Source organism: Pelodiscus sinensis, chromosome 2, assembly GCF_049634645.1.
Source record: "Pelodiscus sinensis isolate JC-2024 chromosome 2, ASM4963464v1, whole genome shotgun sequence".
NCBI classification, from domain to species: Eukaryota; Metazoa; Chordata; order Testudines; family Trionychidae; genus Pelodiscus; species Pelodiscus sinensis.
The window spans coordinates 19,301,853-19,328,558 of NC_134712.1; the positions used below are offsets into that span (position 1 = coordinate 19,301,853).

The 26,706-nt window shown below is 42.4% G+C and overlaps 1 protein-coding gene across 1 annotated transcript in view; it reads right to left on the reverse strand.

Moving 5' to 3' along the window:
* Positions 1-21,662: 21,662 nt before the first annotated feature.
* FER1L6 (fer-1 like family member 6) overlaps positions 21,663-26,706 on the reverse strand; it is a 95,871-nt gene continuing 90,827 nt past the window's right edge. Inside the window, exons 39-41 of the mRNA XM_006137479.4 lie at positions 26,415-26,578; positions 25,774-25,874; positions 21,663-23,792 (exon numbers count right to left, since the gene is read on the reverse strand). Of these exons, the coding sequence (XP_006137541.4) occupies positions 23,609-23,792; positions 25,774-25,874; positions 26,415-26,578 (449 nt within the window). The 3' untranslated portion in view covers positions 21,663-23,608. The remainder of the gene's footprint in view (positions 23,793-25,773; positions 25,875-26,414; positions 26,579-26,706) is intronic.

The window sequence follows — 26,706 nt, forward strand, 5'->3', positions numbered from 1 at the left end:
AAAATGGAAAAACCAGAGGGAGAAAGAGCGAGAGCGAGCTTTGAGGCTATGTCTACACTATGGGGCTTTAGCGGAAAAAGGTACGCAAATTGCACTCCGCAAATTACGTACCTTTTTCCAATAGTTTTTTTGGAAGAAGCTTTTCCAAAATGGCCCATCTACACTGGGCCAAATTTTGAAAAAAAAAACCTCTTTCGGAAGAGCCCTTCTTCCTCTTTGGAGGAGGAAGACAGGGCTTCTGAAAGAGCACGTCTGCTCTTCCGCAAAAAAAAAGTGGAAGAGCAGACGTGTTCCCTAGACAGGGCAGAGTTTTTCTGGGATACTTCTGGTATCACAGAAAACTCCTGAAGTCTAGACATAGCCTGAAGGAGCAGCTAAAAGTGTCTGACCTTTGAAGAAACCTGGGGAGAAGCTTTTAGGCCTGGGGTGCAGTCTAACAAGACTATTCTTGGTGCTGTGAACAAAAGAAGTTGTTTCCTGCTATTTGATTCCTTCTTCGTTCATAGGGACAGGATCATGTACATGCTTCATAAATAAACAAAATTGCATCAAAGAAATATCTGACTATTTTCAATTCTTCTCCTAACTGGAGCCATCTACTAGACCCAGAAGTTTTGGCCAGCTTCTCAGGTCAGTAGGGGTAATAGTCAAAACAGACTAAGAACAGCTCTCTTACATCACTAACACAGGGGAAATATGCTGTTTATGGCTCATAAGGAATATACTCAAGACACAGATGAGAGGAACACATGTTGTGAAAATTCTGTGACTTTGTCACGATATGAAAGTCAAGATATATCCTCTGTGCAGATGGACATGTGCAGTGAGGCAGTGATATTTATTCTTTATCCTTCGGGTCTGTCCTTATGGTATTAGATTGAACAAATACACTTTCTCAGAAAAATCAGTGTAACCATTTCAAATAGGAAAGAAATTTAAAAATATTTGTCTTTTAGAAATTGCACAGAATCACTTTGACAATCTTTTTCAAATTAGTGGGCATATTTTTCTTTGAAATAAATAAAAAAAATACTTCACTTTGCAGCTTGGCAGATTCAGTATAGCTATTAGAAGAGGATGAGGGCGGAAAAAGCAAGTTCTGCCAGCTATTTCCTACTTTCACATTGCATGCTCCCCAAAAAGCCTTTCATTGCTACACATAAAAAAAGGAACAAGTGAAGTGAAAACATTTTGGTCACCGCTGCTGGCAAATTTATCATGCAGACTATGGCAGAACCTTGCACATGGTATGAAAATAGGAAATTAACTAGCCTCCTCTTGTTTCAGAACAGTGCTTGTATATTCCACTATGCTTGCTCTCTAGCTGCTCGTTTTCATGGTTCTGCACTCTATGGGTGTGTCTAGACTACATGCCTCCTTCGACGGAGGCATGTAGATTAGCCAGATCGGAAGAGGGAAATGAAGCCACGATTAAAATAATCGCGGCTTCATTTAAATTTAAATGGCTGCCCCGATCTGCCGATCAGCTGTTTGTCGGCAGATCGGGGCAGTCTGGACGCGATGCGCCGACAAAGAAGCCTTTCTTCATCGGCACAGGTAAACCTGGTTTCACGAGGCTTACCTGTGCCGATGAAGAAAGGCTTCTTTGTCAGCGCGTCGCGTCCAGACTGCCCCGATCTGCCGACAAACAGCTGATCGGCAGATCGGGGCAGCCATTTAAATTTAAATGAAGCCGCGATTATTTTAATCGCGGCTTCATTTCCCTCTTCCGATCTGGCTAATCTACATGCCTCCGTCGAAGGAGGCATGTAGTCTAGACACACCCTATTTCAGAATGCTGAAATGCATCCTGAACATGCTAATGAAAACTCTGAAAAAGAGAAAAAAAAACAGCAAGCACTTTATAGTCTGGTAGCACTTTATAGACTAACAAAACATGTAGATGGTATCATGAACTTTCATGGGCATAGCTCACTTCTTAAAGAGTTTAGTCATGAAGATTTCACAAGGAAAAATCTCTGTTTTTCTACAACATTCTGATAGAGTCCAGTGAATGAGGTTTTCATGTACTAAAAGAAACATTAGGCTTGCCCTTTGACAGGACAATCATCTAAAATCAAACATCTATCTTTGCAGCCTTGAAATTCCTATGAATCACATCATCAACTTTCTCTCAACTGTTAGCTCCTCTGCATGTATGTTGCAGACATATGCATGCTACTAAATCTCTTCCAGACCTTGCTACTTCATGTGATCTCACGACATCCAGAGATTATTAGCTCTTCATCTTTACATATTCTGTAGTCACGTCAGGTTATAATGGGGACCTGTCTGTAGAGCTGCTAGTAAGAGTAGAGATAGTTAAGCTATGAAAAATGGAACACACCAAAGTTAATGGGGTAGAGATGTGAAAATAAGGAAAAAGGAATTGAAGCTTTTATGCCTATGCATGAGCATTAATAAGCATAAATGTAACTCAGGATAAAAGGTGTTGCCCACCCTATATGCTGGGAGGAAGGAACGCACAAGGTGCCAGGATGACAACCATAGGTAAAAATGCTGACAATTCTGAGAGCAGAGACTGATTCTCCAAGGTCTCCCTGCAAGACAGGTGAATCATTCTAGTCATAGGCGAAAAACTTTGCACTATCTCTGTCTGCTATTGTATTTTAATAATTGTGGGACTATTTGTTTGCTTAGTGACCTTGTTAATAAAAGAACTTGTAATAAACTGGAATTGTTTCTTGGGTGCTCCTAAAGTGTCTTAATGCTAATAATATTCCTGATGCTGTAGTCGTCAGGATAGTGAATCTTTAACTTGTTTAGTTGAAGAGTTTAATTAGTGATCAATACACCTGTCCATCAATAAGGTGATGACTTGAAAACTGGGATGTCTGAAGCAAAAGACAAAAAGAATATTTTCTGAAAATGTACAAAGTGCCAGATTATAAATTCCTATTTGCTATATAAATATGTTTTAAGGTTAAGCTTTTTAAAATAAGTGTTTATTGAAGCTATACAATCTGAATAGCCTATTCTTAGTCAATTCAGGAAGCCTAAACATTGTTCTATAATCAGATGCTCTGATTACTAAGATCTAGCTCTTCCCAGGTTCCAGAGGCAACAAAAGAGTGACCTACAAGTTGCCCCACTGGCCAGACCTCACTTCTCTTGTCTGCGATCTTGAGACCTGCTGACACAGGAGTCTTGCTGTCCCAGGGCTTTCACAGCCCTGGTCTGCAGGGCTCTGTTCTGCATCTTTGTCCTGCTGCTGCTCCTGCAGCCTCCTGCCAACAACAAGCAGCTTCCCCGCTCCACTTTCATCCCCAACCCCCAAGCTGCTGTCTCTGGCTTGCTGCTCCTGCTTTCACATAGTCAGCATCTCTGCCTACTTTGGTCCCCTCTGACCTGAGACTGTTATGTACTTTCCTAATTCCTAGAGTTAGGAAACCTGGCTGTAACACAATGCTCTGCACTGCCTAGATCCTTTCCCTGCAGCTTGTTTGAGGTGGGAGGAAGATGCCCAGTAATGAGCAAGTAAGTTCATTACACTAGAAAAGGAAGCCATCACCTGAATATATAGATCCTCAAAACTGAGTATCATCTTAGCAGGAATATTACACTCCGTAATGCTTTATCACAAATATATTTTAAGTCAGTGCAACAGCTTCAGTCCTGCTTTTTACCCCAGACGAATTACAATCTATCACTTTTTCTATTGTTTAATTTTAAAAAAATTCTTTAAAATGTTCATTTTCCTTTTTGTGGTGCGGGACTTCAGGGGTGAGAGTTGTCTAAAAATATCATACCAGATTACACAGGTTTACAGCTTGATGCAGCCTGGCAACTCCTATGTTTTTAATAGCGGCTTTTGTTCAAAAAGACCTTGTCAAAGCTCTATAAATGCACACAATTAACTGCTTAACGTGCTGACCTGTAAATCAAGACAAGGCAACAGATGGTCATGTAGACCTGACCACTTTTTTTTTCTTTTTAGTGAGAACAATCAATTTACACGCTGCAAATTGGGCCTGGTTGGAATCACAAATAAATTTCCTTTGTGATGATGCAATAAAATTTCTAGCATGAGGCTTCTCAAATCCATTAACCACAGCTTTTTTGAAAAGAGGCGCAACAGGGGATTGTGGATACAGATGGACATATAAAAATGTAGCTAAATGATATTCATAAATGAAATAGTATTGTAATGATCTCAGGGTTCATTAAGCAACACACCAGTGAATGAGAAAGGAATGAAATGTTTAATAAAACAAATTACAGAGCTTCCGTGGTCAGGGCCATACGTGGGCGGGGGGGAGGGGGGGGGCAGAGTGCAGGACCTAGGGCAACCCCCCTGGTACCCCAACACCAACCCTAGTCTCCACTCCACCCCTTCCTCAAGTCTTGTCCCTGATGTGCCCCTGCTCTGCCTCCTTTCCCCCTATTCCAAGGAATGTGGCCTGAGGATTACAGATGACTGGGCACAATGGCAACAGAAGTCGTCCTCTCTCACCACACAGGTGGCGGGAGCTGGGCAGCCTAGTTGCCTGCTCTGCTCCATCCCGCCCCACCACACCACTCTCCTGGCCCACTGCACCCTGCTTCTCTGTGGTGGTGGGAAGCAGAGCATCCTGGGGATGGAGCACTCCGGCAGAGCACAGTGGGCTGGAAAATGCAGTGCAGCGGGGTGGAATGGAGTGGAACAGGCTGCTGGGCCACTCTGTTTCCTCAGAGTGTGTGTGTGGGGCAGAGGGGGGCGAGACCCCTGCTGCTACCCTGCCCCAGGACTTGCAATCCTTGGCTCTCTCCTGTCCATACGACAATTGGGGTGGCTGCCTGAGGCCCAGCAATGCTTAGGGCTTGGGGCGGCCGCCCCGACTCATCTTATGGACAGGACGGCTCTGTGGTGTACTGCCGTAGACAGTTACACTGTGTTTTCAACTGTTGCTTCCAGGGTACATTTCTATATTCCTTTATTCAAAATACTGTCCCTTATGAGGGATCGACTCTAAATTATAATCGTCCACAAACATATCTCTACAAGTATGATCCTTGTCTCCTTCTTCATTATGTCTTGTTATTTATCCACACCCAGTTTCTCATAGAATTATTGGTAAAGTGAAGGCAAGTCTATGGTTAGGATAAATCCTCATCATACTATGTCCCACATATTTTTCTGCTCTTGCAGTAGAATGGCTGATATCCACAAAGCAAGCAAGTGGATTTAACTTTTGCTTATCACTGTGGCAGGTAACTCAGCACTGGCCTGATATTCAGGTCTATTTAGTCTACCATGTACTAATGCAAAATACACAAACTCAAAATATTTGACTGTCTAGGTTCACCTGCTGGTTGGGGTGGGAATCCTTCAGTGATATAGAACCAGCACAGCACCTCTCTACGTCATCCCCTTTCCAGGTATGGAGAGAAAGGGGATGTGGCTGTGATATCTCCACACTGGTCACAATCTTGGTGACCAGAGCAGCCCCTTAGAGCCTAATGGTCCCAATCTCTGCTACAGTCTCTAGGCGTTACTGTCATATACATTGCAGTAGGAAGTCAGAATAGTTTAGACTTGCCCCGCAGTTGTTCTAAATTATGCTGGGGACCAGACCAGTACAGAAATGGCCTGAAGATTGAAGAGAGATGTAAACGTCCTCTCAGCCACCCATTTCTTCTAAACTGCATGTGGTGCTTTTTCTGGCAGAGCTGAGGAATCTGAGTAGCTGCAATCTATACTATCTACAGTAGACCTACATTCTTAGGTCTTTTTCTGTTCTCACCTTGCTGGGTAACATATTGATGCCTGTAATTCCCATTAGTAGTAATGGGATTTAGGCATCTAACTCCTCTGTTCATCAAGATAAGGATAAGCTGCATTAGTGGTACTTAACAGAGATGAGCTAAAGAGGGTTAGATATGCTTGGGTAGCTGCAAACTGTGGATTTTGAAAGCCAGTGTCTACAGTGGGACTATCCTAATCGGGAAACGTAAATGCCAGATGCACTTGTTACAACCCCGCTCTTCAGAAATTGTATCTTAATAACGTTGCCAAGGCAACAAGGTCTGCCCAGTGACGTGAGCCAACTGTAACATCACTGAATGCTCCCAGAGGTCTGCTCGTGGCTAAACCCTATCTCATTGCTGTTAGATCCCACTGAATTATTTCTTCTCCAGTCAAGGCAGCTGTTGGCGTTAACGGAATAATTTGCAACGAATCATTTGATGTTAGGCTTTTTTTAGCTACTTATACAGGTTCCTCAAATTCATTATTTGAAACTATTCAGCCCACTTTTGGGGTTAGATTTGCCAAGGCTTTTAAGCATTGGCCAAACTTTCCTCTCACTTATACCAATAGTTAAATTCCCATTGACTTCAATGGCAGCAGAGTTAGGCCAACACTGAGTGCTTTTGGAAATCCCACTCTTTTCTCTATGGCTTAATCAAAAATGCTCTCTGTAAGTGTTCAGTATTCAGGTGCCATTGGTTGTGATTGAGCAGATACATCCGATGGTCTCATTCCTAAATGGATCCACACACATGCACTTCCGGCTCAAATGCTTGTGCATGCAAATGTAAATTTTGGTTTCAACAAATTCTGTATGATTTCAGGTTTCATAGTGGAGGTTTTGTAGCCAGGACTCCTGGATTCCATTTCTAGCTCTGCTGAAGACTCGTGCCACCTTCAGCAAATCATTTAAATTCTCTCTGTTTACTTACTTGTAATAAGGATGCTGGGAAGATTAATTAATGTTTGTACAATCTTTGAATGAAAGGCACTGTGGAAGATGGATAAAAGACATCACCTAGCTATGCACATTTATGTATCAATCAGCAGATTACAATTCATAGTTGACATTTATTGCAAATTTTTAAGCAACATTATACATTTCACAAACAGCATTTACCAAGCTCTACTTAGGCTAAAATAAACATTTTCCTTCACAACCACCAGCACAAGACAGTTACTGGCCCTGCTCTGAAAGATCATCATCACAATTTATTTTATCCAGTTCCAATACAGGCTCACAGTGATTTTAGAAGTCTCAGAGGGATAGCCATGTTAGTCTACACCTGGAAAAACAACGAGGATTCCTGTTGGTCCTGCTGTGAGAGCAGGGGACTGGACTTGATGATCACTCGAGGTCCCTTCCAGTTCTATTCTATTCTATTCTATTCTATTCTATTCTATTCATCACAAATACTTAATAAAAACCACTAGTAAAAAAATACCCCGGTACTAGCCCATGAACAAGAAGAGACAAATGCTCCCGGGCTTGGCAAATGAAAGGACCCTGAGGCCACTGTTGTAGCCACGGTTGCACCCAGACCCCAGGGCCCTTTAAATCACCATTGGAACACTGAACAGCACAGTCCAGGAAGCTCTTCGGGCTGCATGGAGAGGTGGGGGACACTGCCTAGCATGCTCCAGACAGCACTGGGGGTGGGCAGCAATCCAGGTGGTCCGGAGACCCAGCTTCCCTAGGACCTAACCCATTCGGCCTGAGGCCCCACCTCTTCTAGGAGAGTGGAACTGGGGCCTTCCCCTACCTTGTCCTGGGGCCCGGCAAGACCGTGATCTCCCCTCCCCTGTACCTGAAAAAACTAATCACATTAATAACCAATGTATTAACTAAAGTGTCATATTACTATTAATTAATAATGTAGCAGTGCCCAAAGGTTAGGGGGTCTCATTGGGCACACACAAGCAATTACTGTATTTGCTCACACGAGTTTACTTTCTAAGATTCCCATTCTTCAATGAACTCCACACTCCATTGTGTCTGATGTGGCTCAGTGCTGCTGCAGGGATCTACCCAGCCTGAGTGGATTGAAGGAGCAGGGTTTAATTGAAGGAAAAATGAAAAAAAGAGAATAATAATGAATAAGAGAAAAAAACAACAAATAGTCTTGCAGAGACTAACAAAAAATGCAGATGGTATCATGAGCTTTCACGGGCACAACCCACTTCTTCAGATGAATGGAGCTTAACGGGTCCAATTTTCAAATAAATAGCACAGAGAGGGGATGGATAGATGGGGGAGAGAAGGAAAAAGAAGGGGGGGAAAAGGGGAAAGAAATGGTCAATTACAGAATCCAGGCTAAATGAAGCTGATAAGAGCACTTAGAACCACTCTACGTACCCTTTGGGATTTTTTGTTTTTATGTCATTAGGATGTGGAATGTAGTGGGCCATCCAACCAATGTCTTTGGTTAGACTTCTGATGTAGGTATCAAACTTGTAAATGAAATTAAGTTCTGTAGCTTCCCTGTCAAGCTGGTTTTTTAAATTGGCTTGAAATAATACGGAGATCCATTTGTGAGTGCTCAGGCAAGTTAAAATGTTCCCCAACAGGTTTGTGTGTGTTGCCTTTTCAGATACCTGATTTGTGTCCATGAATTCTTCATTGTAGAGACTGTCCAGTTTGGCCAATATACATGGCAAAGGGGCACTGCTGGCACTTGATGGCATAGATCACATTAGTGGATATGCAGTTAAATGAGCTGCTGATGTGGTTAGATCCTGTGATGATATCACTTGTATAGATGTGTGGACAGAGTTGTATAGATTGATTGCAGGGGTGGGTTCCTGGATGAGTATGATGGAGGTGTGCTGCATGGTAATTCGAAAGAATTTCTTGAGCTTAGGGGGCTGTCTGTAGGCTTGTGAGAGTGAGGGGTCATTTTCCAGGATAGGTTGTAGATTGTTGATAATGCGCTGGAGGGGTTTAGTTTCGGGGTTGTAGGTGATGACAAGTGGTGTCCACTGTTTTTCTATTGGGGCCAATCTTGAAGTAGCTGATGTCTGGGTGCTTGTCTGGCTCTGTTGATCTGTTTTTTCACTTCTCCGGGTGGGTATTTCAGTTTTAAGAATGCTCTATATAGATCCTGTAGGTGTTTGTCTCTGTGGGATTGGAGCAACTCTGTTTGTACCTTAGGGCCTGACTCTACAAAATTGATTGGGAAATGTGTCTTGGATGGAAGTTAGAGGCATGTGGGTAAGTGTAACGGTCGGTAGGTTTCTGGTATAAGGTGATGGAAACATGTCCATCATGTAATTGTACTGTAGTGTCAAGGAAGTGGATCTCTTGTGTGGACTACTTCAGACTGATGTTGATGGAGGGGTGGAAGTTGTAGAAATCCCTGTGAATTTCTTCAAGAGTCTCCTTCCCGTGGGTCCATATGATGAAAAAGTCATCAATGTAGTGTAAACAGAATAAAGGTGCTACGGGGCAAGAGCTAAGGAAACATTGTTCAAGTTCAGCCATAAAGATGTTGGCATATTGTGGGGCAATGTGGGTATCCATAGCTGTGCTGCTGACTCAAAGACACAAATTGTCTCCAAATTGGAAATAGTTGCGGGTGATGACAAAGTTGTAGAGCTCTGTAACCAGGTGTGCAGTCACTTCATCAGGATGAATAAGAGGGAAGGCAGCAGAAGGATGAGAAAGAGCAGTAAGTATATGTGGTTAAATTGGCTAGACTGATGATATGTGCAACTTGATAATTCTAAATCTGAATTTTTAATAACTATCAGCAGGGCCAAATCCCTGGGCCCAGATTGATAAAAGATTTGAAGTTATTGCATGTATTGTTAAAACACCTTAAAAAAGTGGCCTTAATAGCTGCAGCTGTTCCCTGTGAGTCTACAGGGTTCATCATTTGTGAATGACAAGAGGAAATGAAGCATGAACGGCACAGTGTGATACAAGAGATTGAAATGGAAATTTGGGATGCTTTCTACCTCTCTGGGAAGATTATGTTTCATTTGAGACATTAATCTAGTAATTAAACATAATGAAATTTCAATCTTAATTTCATTCAAGGAACCTCGTTTAGCAGCATTCCCTTTGATGCAGACAGAAAGCATTCCGCATGGCTCTTGTTTCAGTTGTCTGGATGTACAGAAGTACTTCAGCAGTTAAGTCAGGAAAGTGAAATGGCCAAATGAAGTAACTGCCTCCCTGGGGGGAAGGGAGGTCAGTAGCAGTTCTCTGAAAGTTGCAAAATGGGAAGATTTCATGCTGTGACAAACACATGATTCTGAAAGATAGCCCCCTCCCCCAAATTAGCCCAGTAATTAGATATCAAAGTCCACCAGGCTGACAGGCCAATGTTGGTCACTCTTTGATTAATAGGAAAGAGTGGAACAGTCAAAGCTTTCCAATGTAGAAGTTGCTAATGAACTGACAAGCTCTGGTGAGAGTTGGTAGATTTTGTAGAAAGGCATTGGTGAAGCTAAGGCATATCTCCCAGACCTACTAATTAAAATAGTCTTAAGCAGTGTTCCCTCTAAAGCTACATCTAAACTACACCCCTCTGTCGGCAGAGGGATGTAAATTAGACTTATCGAAAGTGCAAATGAAGCCGGGATTTAAATATCCCGCGCTTCATTTGCATAATGGCGGCCACCACCTTTTTTCTAAACGGGGCTTTTTGAAAAAACAACAACCCCACGGCAGTTTAGACGGGGCATTTTTGACAGAAATGCTCCATTTCAAAAGATCCTGTACTTATTTTTTGAGTGTAAACTGCCATTTTTTTCAAAAAGCCCCATCTAGAAAATAAGCGGCAGCCACCATTATGCAAATAAAGCATGGGATATTTAAATCCTAGCTTTATTTGCACTTTTGATATGTCTAATTTACATCCCTCTGCCGACAGAGGGGTGTAGTTTAGATGTAGCCTAAGATTTTCCAACCATGAGCAGAGTGAGTTTTGGCTTGTGCGCCAATATTGAGGTCATGTGCACTGGTTTGGCTGTGTGCCACCATGGCACTCGATTTATTAACACACAGATGTCCCTGGCTGCTGGAGCAGAACCCTCTCCCTCCTCCCAGCCATGCAGCAGGTCCTGTTCCCAGCCGCTGGAGCAGACCCCGCCTCCTCCCAGCCATGCAGCATTTCCATTCCCCGTCACCAGAGCAGACACACATACCTTCCATGTGGCAGATCCCGTTCCCGGCTCCAGCTGCCAGAACGGTCTCAGCCCCCCCGCCATGTGGCAGCCCCAGCCACCAGAGCGGACCTCCCACCCCCACCATGCAGCCGTGGTAGATTCTGGCCCCCCGCTCCAGCAGCTCCCTCACCATGCCATCTCATCCGGTCCTGCCTAACATGTGAGTGCTGCTATGTGGTTCTCCAGAGGAGGTGGGCAGACGAAGAATTTTTTGTGCATGCCTATGCAGGCACCCACCTTAGCAGGAACATTGGTCTTAAGTGGTCTGAGTTCCTGTTAGCTTGGGGCTATGACCTCAGAAAAAGGAAGACTGAAAAAAGTTTCTACAGGCCATAATCTCTCCATCAGGAACAACTGGAAAGTTTGCGTGGAGACTAATTTCAGGTAGGCCTCAGACGATAAAGGTGGGGGTGTCTGGATCCACGATTTTGGTTCAAGCACATCTCTGGCTATATCATGGTGCATAGAAAGAAAGGATCTAGCACTCATGTCCTGTCAAACAGTACACACTGGGGGTGGGCAATAACTTTTTATGGGGGTTCACTCCAAGATTTGGGTAAGTGGTCCAGGGGCCGCACTTCGGTGGAGGGGGCGCAGAGTCTGTGGGTTTGAGATGGTGGGTGGGAGCTTGGGATAGAGGACTTGGATGCAGGAGAGGTTGTGGAGTCTCAGAGGGAGTTTGAGTGAAGGAGGGGGTTATGATATGGGGCGGGAGCTTGGGGCCCAGGGTCCAGGATGAGGTATGGGTTCAGAAGAAGATTCTGGTCTGGGGGAGAGGTGTAGGAAGGGGTGCTGGGTTTGGGAGGGAGTTGTGACCTGGAGGAGGTGGGGAGAGGGGATACAGAGGGTCTGGTTGGTGGCCTGGGGTAGGCAGTTGCGGGGAGAAGGGGGTGGGGTGCTAGAGGCATGCTCTGTCTGGGAGTTGCTTATCTAGGTGGCTCCCAGCCAGCAACTCTGCAGGATCTTGAGACAGGCTTCATGCCTGTCTGCTGGGCAGGCTGCTCTATGTAGCTCTGCTCCAGCACAGGGAGGGAGGGAGAGAGGAAGGGAAGGGGCAGCGAGGAGGCTTCATTCGCTGCCACGGCTGTCAGCAAAATTTCTCAGCTCCTATTGGCCGGAAACTGGCCAATGGGAGTTGAGGGATTTTGTTAGGGGCCAGGGCAGCACATGGAATGTTCTCCTCCTGACCAGACTGCATAGCAATTAGCAGCCTGCTATTTAAAGTGGCTGCAGCTGCTCTGTAGTAACGGTGTCAGGGAGGCAACTGCAGGCCGGATTCAGTGACTTGGCAGGCCAGATCTGGCCTGCTAGTTGCCTCTTGCCCACCCCTGGTATACACAGTGGTGCAGAGATTCTTACAATCAATAACTACAAATACAATATATCACAATACTCAAATGAGATGGCAGAAGAAGGTGACTTTTGTACAGTGACTAATCTTCAGAGCTGATGTACAGTCTCCACGGGGGTAAGAAAGTGGGGTGTCTAGAATGTATAGCATGTTGCACCTCCATTCTACTAATGATTTTTTGGACTTTGCAATTCTGATTACACTGAGTTTCTTGCACATTCTTTTTGCCATGCCCCAGCCTCATTTGTGCCTGAAATGTGCCATGATACTTCTATGCCCGTAGGAAATTGATCCTGTCCAATTGAAGACAATAGAAGTTTTCCTATTGACTGCATTGGCACAGTATCAGACCATTGATGTTCTATGCAGAACAAGGTGTATGTCTTTTCCTCATATGCATGTCACAATGTGTCACTCATCAGGTCACGGAACCTTCAGAACTATTGTTATGCTGGCTGGAGTGGTTGATGACTGTCAATGACAACCTCGGTGCAGACTGTCAAAAAAGCAGAGCAGAACTCTCCAAACTGGTGGTATGTTCTAGAATTAGATTTCTAGAACAAATGTGAATTCCTTGAAGCACTGGAATTGTCTTAGCATGGAGTTCTCCAGTCTATACTGCCATCCAGGATAGCTGGACTTAGTGATAAATGGTCACTTACACTAAAGAGCAACAAAATATTCAGGTTTCTTCCAGTCCCAAGAGATCAGTCACTTACCACAGATCATCTTGAACCTCAAATCACACACCACAGAGAGCGCTGGTAGCCAGTCTTATAGCAAACTAAGAATTCAGTAACTGGGAAAAAAGAAATGAGAGAGCTATTTACAGGTCAAAGTAGGCAACATATAAAGAAAAATGAATTATAGTCTGTAGTTCTAGGCAGTGACAGAGTTGTAATATGCTGTCAGTGCTGAATGCTTTTTCGGGCTAACCCAGGTTGACTCTGGGATCACTGCTTTTGTCTCCTAGCTCCAGTCCCATGAGAATCCAAAGAGCAAAGAGATGAATAATTTTCATGTCTGAATGCCAGCTGATGGGATAAGCTTTCTTGAACATCTGCAGGTGTGAGAGGGCAATTAGCTTCACAATGGCCCTTTTTGGATAGCCCTTTTTGAAAAGCAAGGAAATCGCTTCTCCTGTCCAAGTTCACAAGTTCAGAACAGACATTTCTAAAGTTATAAAGCTCAATGTATACATTACCTTATAGCATGGGATACAGATATGATGGGTACAATCACAGAAATCCCCTTGGTGTTGTCCCCTGGTGTGCTGATCATGCCACTGATACCTACCTTCTTGTTCTCCAGGGTTCCCCATGACCCTGTCCTGCTGTGCCAGAAACTCTGGTCTCCCTCAGAAAAGGTACACAGTTGGGGTAACTATCTCCCCTGCACAGATGATGAACCAGTTCAGCTCTGGGAGGATTCAGCTGTAAGGGCTCAGTGCCCAGGAAACTAACCCCCAAAAGGTACCAAAACTCCCAAATAAATCCATCTTATATCATGCAAAAGTTTTACACAGAGAAAGCTCATAAGGTCCACCCACTTTATCAATGAAAGAGAGATACGCACAGTGGCTGCTTTCCCCAGGAAACAATTATTTACACTGGGTTAGATAATAAACAAAAGTGTATTTATTAATTACAAAGAGTAGAATTTAAGTGGTTGCAAATGAAAACAGTCAGATCAAAGTAAGTTACTAAATTAAAATTAACAAAAAATGCTAGCTACTTCTAAACCACTAAGGCTATGTCTAGACTGCAAGCCTCTTTCGAAAGAGGCTCTTTCGAAAGATACTTTCGAAAGAGCCTCTTTCGAAAGAGAGCGTCTAGACTGCATGCGGAATTTCGAAAAAGCAAGCTGCTTTTTCGAAAGAAAGCACCCAGTGAGTCTGGATGCTCTCTTTCTAAAAAGCCTGTTTGCTTTCAAGAATGCCTTCTTTCGAAAGAGCACTTTCGAAAGAAGGCGTTCTTCCTCGTGGAATTAGGTTTACCACCGTCGAAAGAAAAGCCGCATTCTTTCGATTTAATTTCGAAAGAATGCGGCTGCAGTCTAGACGCAGGTGAAGTTTTTTCGGAAAAAGGCTACTTTTCCCGAAAAAACCCCTGAGTCTGGACACAGCCTAAGAAACATGCTACATACAAACCTTTACCCTAAACAGTTGTTTTTAGAACAAAGATCAACTCTGACTCAAAGCTTTTTATCTCACTAAAAAGCTTTTAGTCCTAGTTGAGCTTTACTCTGGCCCAGGTATAAAGTTTCTTCAAAGTTCTTTGTATCCTCTTAAGGTGGGCTTGGCAGTTTCAAAGGTCAGCTGAAGACAGAGGACTGGTGGCTTTCTATTACTTAAATACACTTTCCCCTAAGGTGGGAACCCACTGCTTGGCACCCTCTCCTCCTCAAGGAAAAATACCAGGTTCAAAATGGATTCCAATATCAAGTAGCATGGCCATGTGCCTTTCTAGGATCAAGCACAGTTTGAGCTTAAAGGACAAACAAGACTATTAACAGGTCACTGGTTTGAGATCCAAATCATTACGATCTGGAGCATAAGTAAGGAGTCTTATTAGCACATTTAGAAATATGAACAGATCCACACCTCATATTTCTAACTTCACATACAGTAATGATACATGCACAAAAATAAGACATGCAGATTCAACAGACTGTAATTTTAAAATTGATAAGTTACATGAACATTTTTGCATAAAGTAGCTTTAAGTTATGCATATTCATATACATTAGCATAAAGCATGGGGGGAGCCATGACAACAGACATCACATGTCAGATGAATGCATGCAGCAACTTACAAGCATTCTACAGAGTTTGAAGATGAAACACATCTTGATAAATCTAACACTTGCCTTGAATAATACTAACATACTACTGAACTGGTCAAGCTTCAGTTAAAAGGAATTTTTCAGTGCTCTGCTGATGCCTCTTGACAAGAGCTGGTACCTATTCTATCAGCATCAATGCTACTAAGGTGGGTGAACATCAAAGGACTCCAGGGTTTTTTTAGGTTTGGATAGGGAATTAAAAGTTTGGATAGTTCTCTTGTCCTTCTCACTATCCATATATCTCTAGTTTTCATGGGAAATCTCCAGCCCCTTCAGCTCCTAATGAAAGCCATGAGGGGAGATTTAAAGAATCCAAAGGCAGATTTGTTTGGCACACTCAAAGGTATCAACTTCTGTGGATTTATCATGAGGCTTACATTGTTTGACAGGTTTTATGATGCCCCAGCCACAAAGGTTCAAAGATTAGAAGGCAAAGAAAAGAATCCAAACTTTATTATCATTATTTTTAATCTTTTGATTTTTCAAGCTAAACTCATGATCTGGGGAAGAGGGGGCTTTTGAACTGTTTGGGACCAGCAATATTGGAAGCTGCCAACATCACAAGGTGTCTTACACATGGCTTCTATGATTTGCATGTGAGATCAGTGATCATTTCTAATATAATAACTTGCAAACCACCAGGGATAGAAACAAGGGGCCAGAAACAATGAGAAAGCTGCGATTCTATAGGCTTTTGCCTATGACAGTTACTTAGGGATGGGGGAGAGCATGTCATATCTTTTGATTACTGATTTCAGTGACATTCTTGTGTGAGGTATTTGTATTTTGAAAGCAAAAATTAGAAATAACACATTTATTCTTCAGCTAGTACTGCAATGAAAAAAGTCGAGGGTTGTGTTTCTTTTATAGGTTCAAGACAAGGGAAGTAAATCTAGTCCCCATCAAAAAAGAATCATCATAGCTGTACATTTTATACTTGCCAGCAGTTATTGCATAGCATATGCGCCATACCAAAATATGTCACTGCACTTAGAATAGGAAATTGTGTGGATAGTGAGGGGGAAATCTCGTTCCCCTGGGGTACAGAGCCCCCAGAAGGGTCCGAGGCCGGAGGTCAAATCAGTGAGGCAGGAGAGAAATCTAGAAGAAAAACTTTATGATGCATGCATGCAGGCTGTCACACCAAGAGTGAAAGCAGCGCTGAGAGACAGATTTAGGTATCCTATATACAGAATGCTTAGACAGTTCAGTTGTTGATTGTTATTCTTTAACATATCAAAGTCTCAGCAGAAGTACTCTGAGACTTCTGTTCACCCCAGGAGTGCTAGAAGTAAGTTTAACAAAACAAAGGCACATGAAAATGTGGAGTGGAGAAGTCTACAAGGCAAACTGTGACAAAGATAAGGGTTTACATGACAAATTGTGACAGACTAGGAGTATCCATGAACTTGAGATAGGCATTGTAAGGGTCTTGATTAGAGCTAATTTGATTTCTCTCTGTTACAGGGAGAGAGGCCTGGAAAACTTTTTAACCCTTACAGCAGTTTTCTTTTAGAGAGTTTTGATTTCCTGCACAGTCCCCCCTTTAGACACAATTCGAGTTATTTGATTTTCCCCACAATAGCAGTGTAGTAAAAATGTTGACATTATTGGCAACTTTGGTGAGGATCAAATATTGTCTTTGGTTATACTGCAGTAAATCAAGACTAACATCAGAATCCGGCTTTCCCTCCTCTGCTTAAATGTTACATGCTCTTGCATTCCTTTAGCATTAGCTCTACAGAAAGGGTGTGCAGATGGACCAAAAGAAGTGAGGGACTTTTAAACTAATTGATGTTTCCTGTGAGGCCTCACAATTCACTCTCTGTTAGACTGAAATCAAAGACCCAATGCTGAATTTTACTCTGCTTGGCTGAAGCAGGCGGTTTCATTACTTTGCTCTCTCATGGCAGGAGTGCTGATTCTTCTTGACACACCAGGAGGTGGCATATAATTCCAAACTTCTTCAAAGGTTTTGTAAATCTTCACTCTCTGATATATCGGCTTTCCTCAACCTTCTATGCAACTTTTCATGAGTGACATACCTGAGTATTTGTATGCATCTGACGAAGTGGGTCTTTGCCCACGAAAGCTTATGCTCCTACACTTCAGTTAGTCTATAAGGTGCCACAGGACTCCTCGCTGCTTATGCTAATACTGTAACCATATTGCTAATGGCATTTCCCCTAAATTTGGGATAGTGCTGATTATGTGTCTTTGACTTTTAACTAAAATTTTGAATCTGAAGACAATCTAAGTACCATAACCAGATATACAGACACTCCTTGATCTGTGTATTATATATACATTTTTAACATTAGTTTTCATAATTTTTTAAAATTAATCTTTAGTGAATCTGCCCAGAGTTGAACTTCTTCTATGACGAACTTTCTTTCTGCTTCTGATTATAATTCAGTTTTTCCCTCTTTTAAAAAAAATACTTTTTCCTTTCCTTTCCTTTCCTCAGAGCTTTTGTAACTCTACTTTGCTGGCACAGCATACAAGTGACATTTTCTATTACTGGTCTGTCCATGCTGCAGTGATTTGTAAGTACTTTTACAATTTCCTTGAGAAAAGGAAGTGAAACTGGCATTGTGCATTGGGCTTGTGACACTTGTATGCTTCCAGACATTTCTGATTGGCTTGGTTATTTTCCATGCAAGTAGTTAATGCCCTTCGGTAGTAAATAATAGAATTTGTAGAGAGGATGGTTGGTAAATATGCTCTACATGACATTTATAATTGGCTGGCAGAGGGAAAATATCAGTTGAGTGAAACCAAAATCTTTTAAACCAATAGGCTGCATCTAGACTGGCAAGTTTTTCTGCAAACACATCTGCTTTTGTGGAAAAACCTGCCAGCTGTCTACACTGGCTGCTTGAATTTCCGCAAGAACACCGATGATCTCATGTAAGATCGTCAGTGTTCTTGCGGAAATGCTATGCTGCTACCATTTGGGCAAAAGCCCTCTTGCGTAAATGCTTTTGTGCAAGAGGACCAGTGTAGACAACGTGGTATTGTTTTGCGCAAAAAAGCCCCGATGGCAAAAACGGCGATCGGGGCTTTCTTGAGCAAAACCGCATCTAGATTGGCACGGATGCTTTTCCACAAAAAAGTGCTTTTGCGGAAAAGCGTCCATGCCAATCTAGACGCTCTTTTCCGCAAATGCTTTTAACGGAAAAACTTTTCCGTTAAAAGCGTTTGCGGAAAATCATGCCAGTCTAGACATAGCAATATTGTTTGCTGGAGACATGCAAGGGTCCTGCATGCCATACTGCCATTCCTGCCAAGAGCATAAAGTATGGCATGGCCCCAATGCCAGTGATTTCCTTCACCACCCTCAATCCTGAATAAAAAGATTCCATAGCAGTGGGGAAGAAGGGTGGGTTATGGACAGAACATCTCAAGGAACCATAGTTCCTGTAAGGTAAGTAACCATTGTTTCATCTTTGAGGCTCTGTCTACATCTTGCTCCCATACTTGGTGATTGGCCAGGAGTTAACTTCCTGAAGAGGTGGGAGCTAGGAGTTGTACTTAATAAGCATCAGCAGGACTTCCCTGCCAAACTGACAATAGAGAATAAGGACCAGCAAAAGTATGTTGTGAGCTCCAAATGGCTGCACTACAAATCTCTACTCTAAGGACTCTGGAAATTGCCTGAGCTCTAACAGAATGAGATTTAATTCGGGAGAAGGGAGCCACTTTGTTCAAATCCCATGAGAACCCATGGTAGGGCTCCTCACTCAAATCTGTGGCAGGACATGTCTACACTACAGAGGAGATCGACCTTCAGGGGTTGATCTTCTAGCATTCAATTTTGCAGGTCTAGTGCAGACCCCCCCAAAAAATTGAATGAGGGCAGCCCCCACCAGCATCTGGTACTCCTATATCAACAAGCAGTAAGGGAAGCCAATGGGAGTGTGCACTCCTGTTGGCCTCCCACAGTGTAAACACCGCGGTGGCTTGGCTTAAGGTAAGCCGAATGCAGCTATGCATGGATGGTGTACCTTAAGCCAACATGCCTGGTATAGTGTAGACCTAGACAAAGTGCCCCCTTGTGATGGTATATGTTCAGATCCAGCACCTCCTGCTGGCAGCCTACCTCTAGCCCCAGGTCTTCTGAGTCTCAGCCCTCCAGCCAAGACACCCTTTGGGGTATCAAACATATCCAACAAAAACTCCAAATGAAATTGAATAAAGTTCTTCTGACATCTTGAACCACTGTAGAGTTCTCTTCTCTAATGACAGACCCTATCAAAGGGCTTCCCATGCAGAAGCCTGTGCTGCCTCCATTGAGTCTGTCTGCATGCCCTAAACCTGGGCTTCTCTCAGCCAGGAGGACCCATATCTTCTGCCATCTCTCCCTTCACTCTACTGATTAAGATGTATCCCTGCCCCTTCTGGCCAGAAGCCAGTTAGCTACTCTCCTCCTGAGGTGCAAAGCATAACTAATTGGAGACATTCACTAGCCTGGCAAATGATGGGAATTAAGTCCCATCACGGACCTTCATGCAGCCTGAGATCTTTGAAAGTCTCTGTGTGGAAGTGGTTTGCTCTCTAAATTGGCATGTTGTCTGGATGGGCTCAGGATCGTGAGTGCCAGCCTCAGGGCAGGCTGTCAGGACAGCAGGGCAGACACGCCAAACTGTATATTCTATCATTAGATTGCTCCAGCTCAGTCTTACAGATAGTTACAGTCCTTACAGGCCAGCTGGACTACATGATAGATGGTCACTTTACATCAAAAATCATAAACCTATTCAGGTTACTCCCAGTCCAAAGGACCAGTAATTCACCCCACGTCATTTGTCCTCAGACCTCAAACCAAAGGGACACCTCTAGGCAATCCTGTAAGTAACTAAAGATTTATTAAGACATGAGAGTTATTTACACAGGCTGCGTATATACTACAAGCCTCTTGCAGAAGAGCAAATGCAAATGGAGCGCTCATTTGCATATGCAGCACTCTCATTCGCATTTCCTCTTCCTTTCCCTTTTGTGCAAGAGGTTTTCATGCAAAAAAGTGCTGTGCAGATGGCGCATTTTTGCGCAAAAAACCCCTTTTGTACAAGAGCTGTTCTTCCTCAAAAAATGTTAAAGCAGAAAACACAGAAATGAGTTAGTCTTAGATTTAAAAGGGTAATAGAAGCTTCCATCATAAGCAGCTCTATATGTCCTCTGAGGGTTGACATGTCAAGTGGCATGGGGATCTCTTGCTGATGTTTAGGACTCTTTGCTTGTCACAGTGCAGACAGCATAAAGATCCAGTTTCTTGTCAGTAATTTTTATCCCCCTTCAACCCAGAATTTGAGGAGATGGAATAAATCCATTCACAGGCTGCCCCACCGTGGAGGAAGTTAAGAATGTTGTGAATAAGGTCTCTGTCCTGATGCAACTCATTTGCCTTCAATGGGCTTTCCTGAGTACTGCATGTGCACTTTACCTTAACTAATGCTTCTCCTCCGGTTTGGTGAGTTATACAGCGACAGAGGTGTACAATGTAGCAGTCAATAGAATAACTTTCCACCATGGGATATAGATATTATACATAGGTTTGGTACATGCAGCATCCGACAAGCATTTCATAATATTTAAACACCGAACAGATTCTTAAAACAGTAATAGCTACTTTAACAATACTAACCCACAGGTAAGCCAAGCTAGTTTCCAGCATTGAACAAGGCCTTGGGCTTTGACAGGAACTGGCTGCTAGTCACACCCATCACAATCGGCGATCCACTTGGAATGTCTTGGTTAAGAAACAGTTTGCCCTTGAGATTTATCTACAAAAGGCTGCAAATAGCCTAGGGTGCTTTATGAAACAGTTTAATTCTTTGAAAGTAACCAGAAAAAATGGATGCCTGGTCACCCTACCCTCCACCCTGCTTCCAGCTGTACCTTCAACCTGGTCCTGACCCTACATCTGGTGCTGACCATCGCTCAACCCACTAGGCTGACTTCTGGGGACTAATGTCTGACACACTGTGGCTCAGACACATCTGAGTCATAATTATGTTTCTGCATCTTCCTTGTGCTGTGATCTGGCTAGTAACTTGCTGCTGGGCTATCCCAGCATCTCATTACAACACCTCTGTGCTAGCTAGGCTGCTCTGACAAGGGCTTGGTCCTATGCCCACTGGCTCCAATAGCCAACCTCCTGTGGATTTCAATGGTGCAGAAACAGGCTTTATCCAGACAGGTGTCTGTCCACCTCTTGCCCCTTCCTGCCCACCTCCACCAGGCAGGAAAAAGCAGACACTTAGCACCAGCTCTTTGCCATATACCCAGGGCCTGGTAACCAGTGCACGGGTGCCAGAAGAATTCATACTCTCGTGCTGGTTCATAATCGCATCATACTCTAGTCCTAGAATCAGTAGGGATGTGGGCACATAGCATCTAGCAAGAGCAGACCTATTGTCTGATTAAACAGAAGGTTCTGATTAAAGGATCAGCATATTGCCTCTAAGAGTGTCATAAGATGGTAGAAACTATTCTTCTGGGCTTTTTTTATTAAAATAATTTTATTTATGCATAACAAAATGAGCTCAGTTAAATAATCATAATCATTCCAAGATTCATAGATGCAGCAAGGTTCTTAGGCAAAGCAGGATTTACACAGAGTTAAGTACACAGTGAAATAATAACTAGCAGTGTGAGAGGCACACATTACAAATGCCATGCGAGCATGTACCACACTGTGTTAGGGCCTGTTCTGTGGGATGCAGAGTGTCCTCAGCTCCCACTATGGTCAGTGAGTGTGCTGTACCCGACAGCATCACTTCCTTATCCTGTTCATGAGTAACTAGTGCACACCCCACCCATTTCGTTGTCCTCGTGAACATACAAAGGTAAAATACACCAGGTGAAGAGCCCAGTCCATCAGAGCAGTTACACACCTGTTTAATTTTAACAGGACTGCTCATACACTCAAAGTCCATTTGTCAATGTTTATAACACACTTAGAATATGGAAGCCAGAAGAAACACTTGTTGTCACTGTGTTCGTGGCGTTCAAACCCTTTTAGAAGCAAAATGTTTGCTCTCTGGCAGATGGATGTTTTCTTTTTTAAAAATGACATCAGTGCTTGCCAGATGGGCTGTCCAGGAACCAGTGTCCTCTATAATGCCACAGAATAGGCTAAGTACTAGCAGTGACAGTACAAGCTTCACCACACTGTTGCTGATGTGCCTCGTACTCTCATACAGAAGGACCAATCAACCTTGAAGAAAGGAGAGCCCATTTTCGGCTCTTTGCCCATTCAATCTTAGTCACATGGCAAGAATGCATCTAGGTGATTCATTTGTATTGCTATGTTCAAGTGTCCAAAAACATGTGCCAGGTAATTTCCTGAACACAGAAGATTAGCTAGTCCTGCAACCAAAAGAGCTTACATTCTGCTTGTTAGTTGTACATTAGAATGGTGGAATTAATTTTCTGGAAGGGCAGATCTATTATATGTCTGTATGACTATCAGCCTATGGGGATTTTATGGCTGTTAACTATTCATATTCATAGATTGTAAGGCAACAAGGGAACATGTGCTCATTTTAGTTTGACACCTGTCTGACAATACGTAAAAGGTCTGTGTTTTGGACCAAGATGGGAGTTGTGTGCCATTGGCTTCAGCAGGGCCAAGATTTTACCCCTTCTTTTTAAAATCCCCCATGACTTGTTCCAGCCTCCAGCTTCTCTTTGTTTTCTTTTTGATTCTCTCTGTTCATCTAGCAGATAGAGCAAATTCTATTTTCTATACAATTTTCTGTTTACGCAAGAACTCTTTCTAGTGGACAAACTTTTCTGCATCTCTCTCCTTCATTAACTCTCCATCAGTTCTCCAACCAAATCTGAAAATGGATTTTTCCTCCTTTTCCAATACCTCTTCATTTCTCCCTCCCTCTTTGGTTATTTATGTAAGGGCAATAATTTGAGATTTTGAAGTATAATACATTTATTTTCGCAATTTTAAAAGGTATATATGTCAACAAATGAGAGAATTTCACCTTTGATTTTCATGAACAATCTATCTTTAAAAAATCATGTACATTAATATAAAATCATGAAAAAACTTTAAAATCATCAGTTGCAATATTATGCAAAGACCTCCCACGGCATCCTTCCTCGCTCTTATGTTTATGGAAAACATTTCCCTCTCAATATTTGATAATATAGATATTAATTAATATTATATTTACTTTTTATAAAAGTTTTTGTGCAGTATCAAAGACTGTATGCTCACATTTAAAAATGGACACAGAATCAAATTTTAAAACAGTTAATACAGTTATAGCAGTTCCTTAATGATGCACTTTGTGCTTGCTTCTGAATAAGCAGCTAAAGGAGTAGAGTGTTGAAATATTTTGAGTCAGTTTCATTTTTGTGAAATGAATGGTTATGTCTTATCTTTATAACTGGCAGAATGTGTTGTGAAGTCAGGATTCTATTTTTAACTGCAGTATTCGTGTCTGATTAGTTACAAGGAGAGATGTAATTGTCTATGATCCTACAACAATCTTACGACTGATTGCACCAGGCAAGGTGTAGATGAAAAGCACCAAGAAGATGATCAGAATAATGAGAATCAGGGCAATGATGATGTATTTTTTGTAATTTCTCCAGATGAGGTGATATAAACACTTGAATGGATTTACAAACCAGGAGAAGGAAGTGTCTGGACGGCTGAAGGGGAAAGAAAAGACAAAAAATTGGTAAGGGAAAATTCAGACATTTCCAAACAATATTACATTATAAAATTCATGCTGTAACAAAAATGTCACTGATAAAAGAACTATTTAATACCTTGAAATCCACTAAAAGTTCCTAATAATCAGAGCAATAACCAAAAGCTCAATCAGCTAAAGTATGTACTTCAGCTGCCCCATTTCCTCAAATGATCTTGAAAAAACTTGTTCTTTAGAGGAAATATTGTTATTTTGCACTTTATCTTAATTTAAAAGAACAAGTGCAAAAAAACCTGTAGCCCAAGTATAAGAACATATTGTAGCCGTCAGAGTTATCACTCCTTTGTACTTTCGCACCCTCTATGTAATATGAACTAAACAACTTCTTAACCAAACAACTGACTGTCATGTGTGCCATTTAAAATGTGTGATGAACTATTCATCTACTTTCTTTTAAGTACTTGGGTTTTCTAATTGATGTGATAGGACCTTTGTTGTCCCACAGCAACTTCAATTGCTGTTTTAAATTGGGAATTATTACAGGTTGAACCTCTCTGGTCTGGGACTCTGGTCCTGTAGCATTCATGGTCTGTTAGGACCACGGATGTTGCTGGACCAGAGAATCCCAGCGGCAGAGGTTGCCAGTAGCTGGGAGCAGAGCTGGTCAGTGAAGCCAGTGGGGCAGTGGAGCTTGTGGGCCAGCGGAACTCTTGGGCCAGCAGGGCAGCAAAGCCGGTGGGGCACTTGCCACTGGAGCCTGAGGGGCCACAAAGCCAGCAGGGCTGCCCAAGCCAGCAGGGCAGCACAGTCCTTGGGGCTGGTAGGGCAGCAGAGACCGTAGAGCTGGCTGGGTCACTGGAGCCTTCAGGGCTGCAGGGTCATGAGACCGTGGGGCCAAGTAGCTGGCAAGACTACTAGAGTCCTGGAGTCAGGGGCAGCAGAGCCCAGTAGCTGGGAGAGGAGCCCAGCAAGGAGGCTGGTGTTTCCCTCCATCCACCCTCGATCTCCTCTGGTCCAGCAAACTCCCTTGTCTGGCACTAGTCAGGGTCCAGGGGTGCCAGTCCAGGCAGGTTCAATCTGTACTACTATGTATCAGAAATAACAGTACAGTTGGGCTGAATGATGTGCTGGCTTTACATTTTCATCATGAACACTTAAGCAAAAATTTAGCATTAAAAGGAATCCTTCACAAGTTAAAATTACCACAAGTAAGATTTTTTTAAAGCTTCTGTGGTAGAGAATCTCATTTCAATTTCCTTGTCTTTCTGTCGCTGTAACAGATTAAAGCGTATAAACCTAAACTTATTATTGTACATGACTGTTTTTCTAATACAAAACCCCGAACCAGCAATTTTTTTGAGAGTGGTGGAGTTTGGTCAGATAAAAAGTTAATTCACACCTGTTGCTCTGTGAAAGGACTTTAAAAAAAACCTGAGACAGTTTTACATTGAAAAATATGTTGCCTTATTTAAATTCATCAAAGAATAAGTGAATATAAATGTGATAAAATTGTACAATTCCTATATGATCAGATTTCCAAAGTCAAGTGTGCACAGTCATTGACATGTGTCTAATTTTATGCATACAAATACCAGATATATACAAACAAAACAGACTTGTGGATAGATATCGGCCAGCTACACTCCTTCACATATGGGCAAAGAATTCATCATATCTAATATAGAGGAGAAAGCCCCTAGATGTATAGGTTAGCAATGACACACACAGCAGATATTGATTAACATAATAACTGTGAAGTACTTAGCAAATATTAATTATTTAAGCCTATATTCCTGTCAGATACTCTAGGTAAATATCATGACTTCAAATTTTTGTATCTGGGCAAACTGACTCAGAGAAACTAACAGCCTTTGCTGGAGTTATGTATCAGAGCCAGAAGCAGACACAAGGAGCCCTCCTACTAAGTTCCTCATCACACTAGCCTTCTTGTCTCACATAGTGAATATGCTCCTACTCACTTGGGTTTCTCCAAAGGTTCAGGTTCTTTCCGAGCTTTGCCCACAGGACTCTTCTCAGCTTCCTCTGCTGTGACTAAATGGAATTCAGCTTCCACTTTGCCCTACAGCAAGGAGTAAATGTGGATTAATAGCTGATCAAATATTTAATCAAGTGTTATTAATCAATAATTATCTAGTAGCCAATTAGCACTCATGAGATTGATAAAAATGCATCTGCATCATTTTAGATTAGTTGGCTGAATAATAAACAACTTTATTTATTAACAGTCTATTAATTAAGTTCAAGAATTGACAACCACAAACAATGAGGATAAATTCTTAATTTACTTTCCTTAGTTAATATGAAGAGCCTATAACAATGTAATTTAATAAGGCTCACCCACTAAATGTTAGTAGTGATAAAAATCACTTGCATTGGACTTTCCAATCAAGATATATTATTTGAATTATTAGGGTTCTATCATGTAAAGTTAGGTATTCCAACATGGAAGTTACAATATAAATATTATTGCTCAACTGATTTCTGTGAGATTAGTACTTTTCCGTCTCTTTGCAAAGTACCGATCAGAATATCTGTACATGAAAGAGGTTCTTCTAATAATCTTAGATTACTCAGCTTTAATCATTAGTGATCTGCTTACAGTGAGCTCCCCAGCTTTGACAAAAGGCCACCATCCTCTGACCCGCTTTTGCTGAAATATGGAGATCTTGTTTTCTTTACTTGTTGCCGTTACCATGCTTATGTCGCAACTCTTGGCAGACTTGGCTGCTCGAGGAAATTCATTCAGTTTCATTTCAAGGGAGCCTGGGGAGAAAACACCATCACTTGACATTTCAGATATAAAGGCAGTCAAAGAACAACCAACTTATAGCTAGCTATCATCTTCATGACCCTCCCATGTCTGTAGTATCTGTGTGTCTAATGGCTCATTT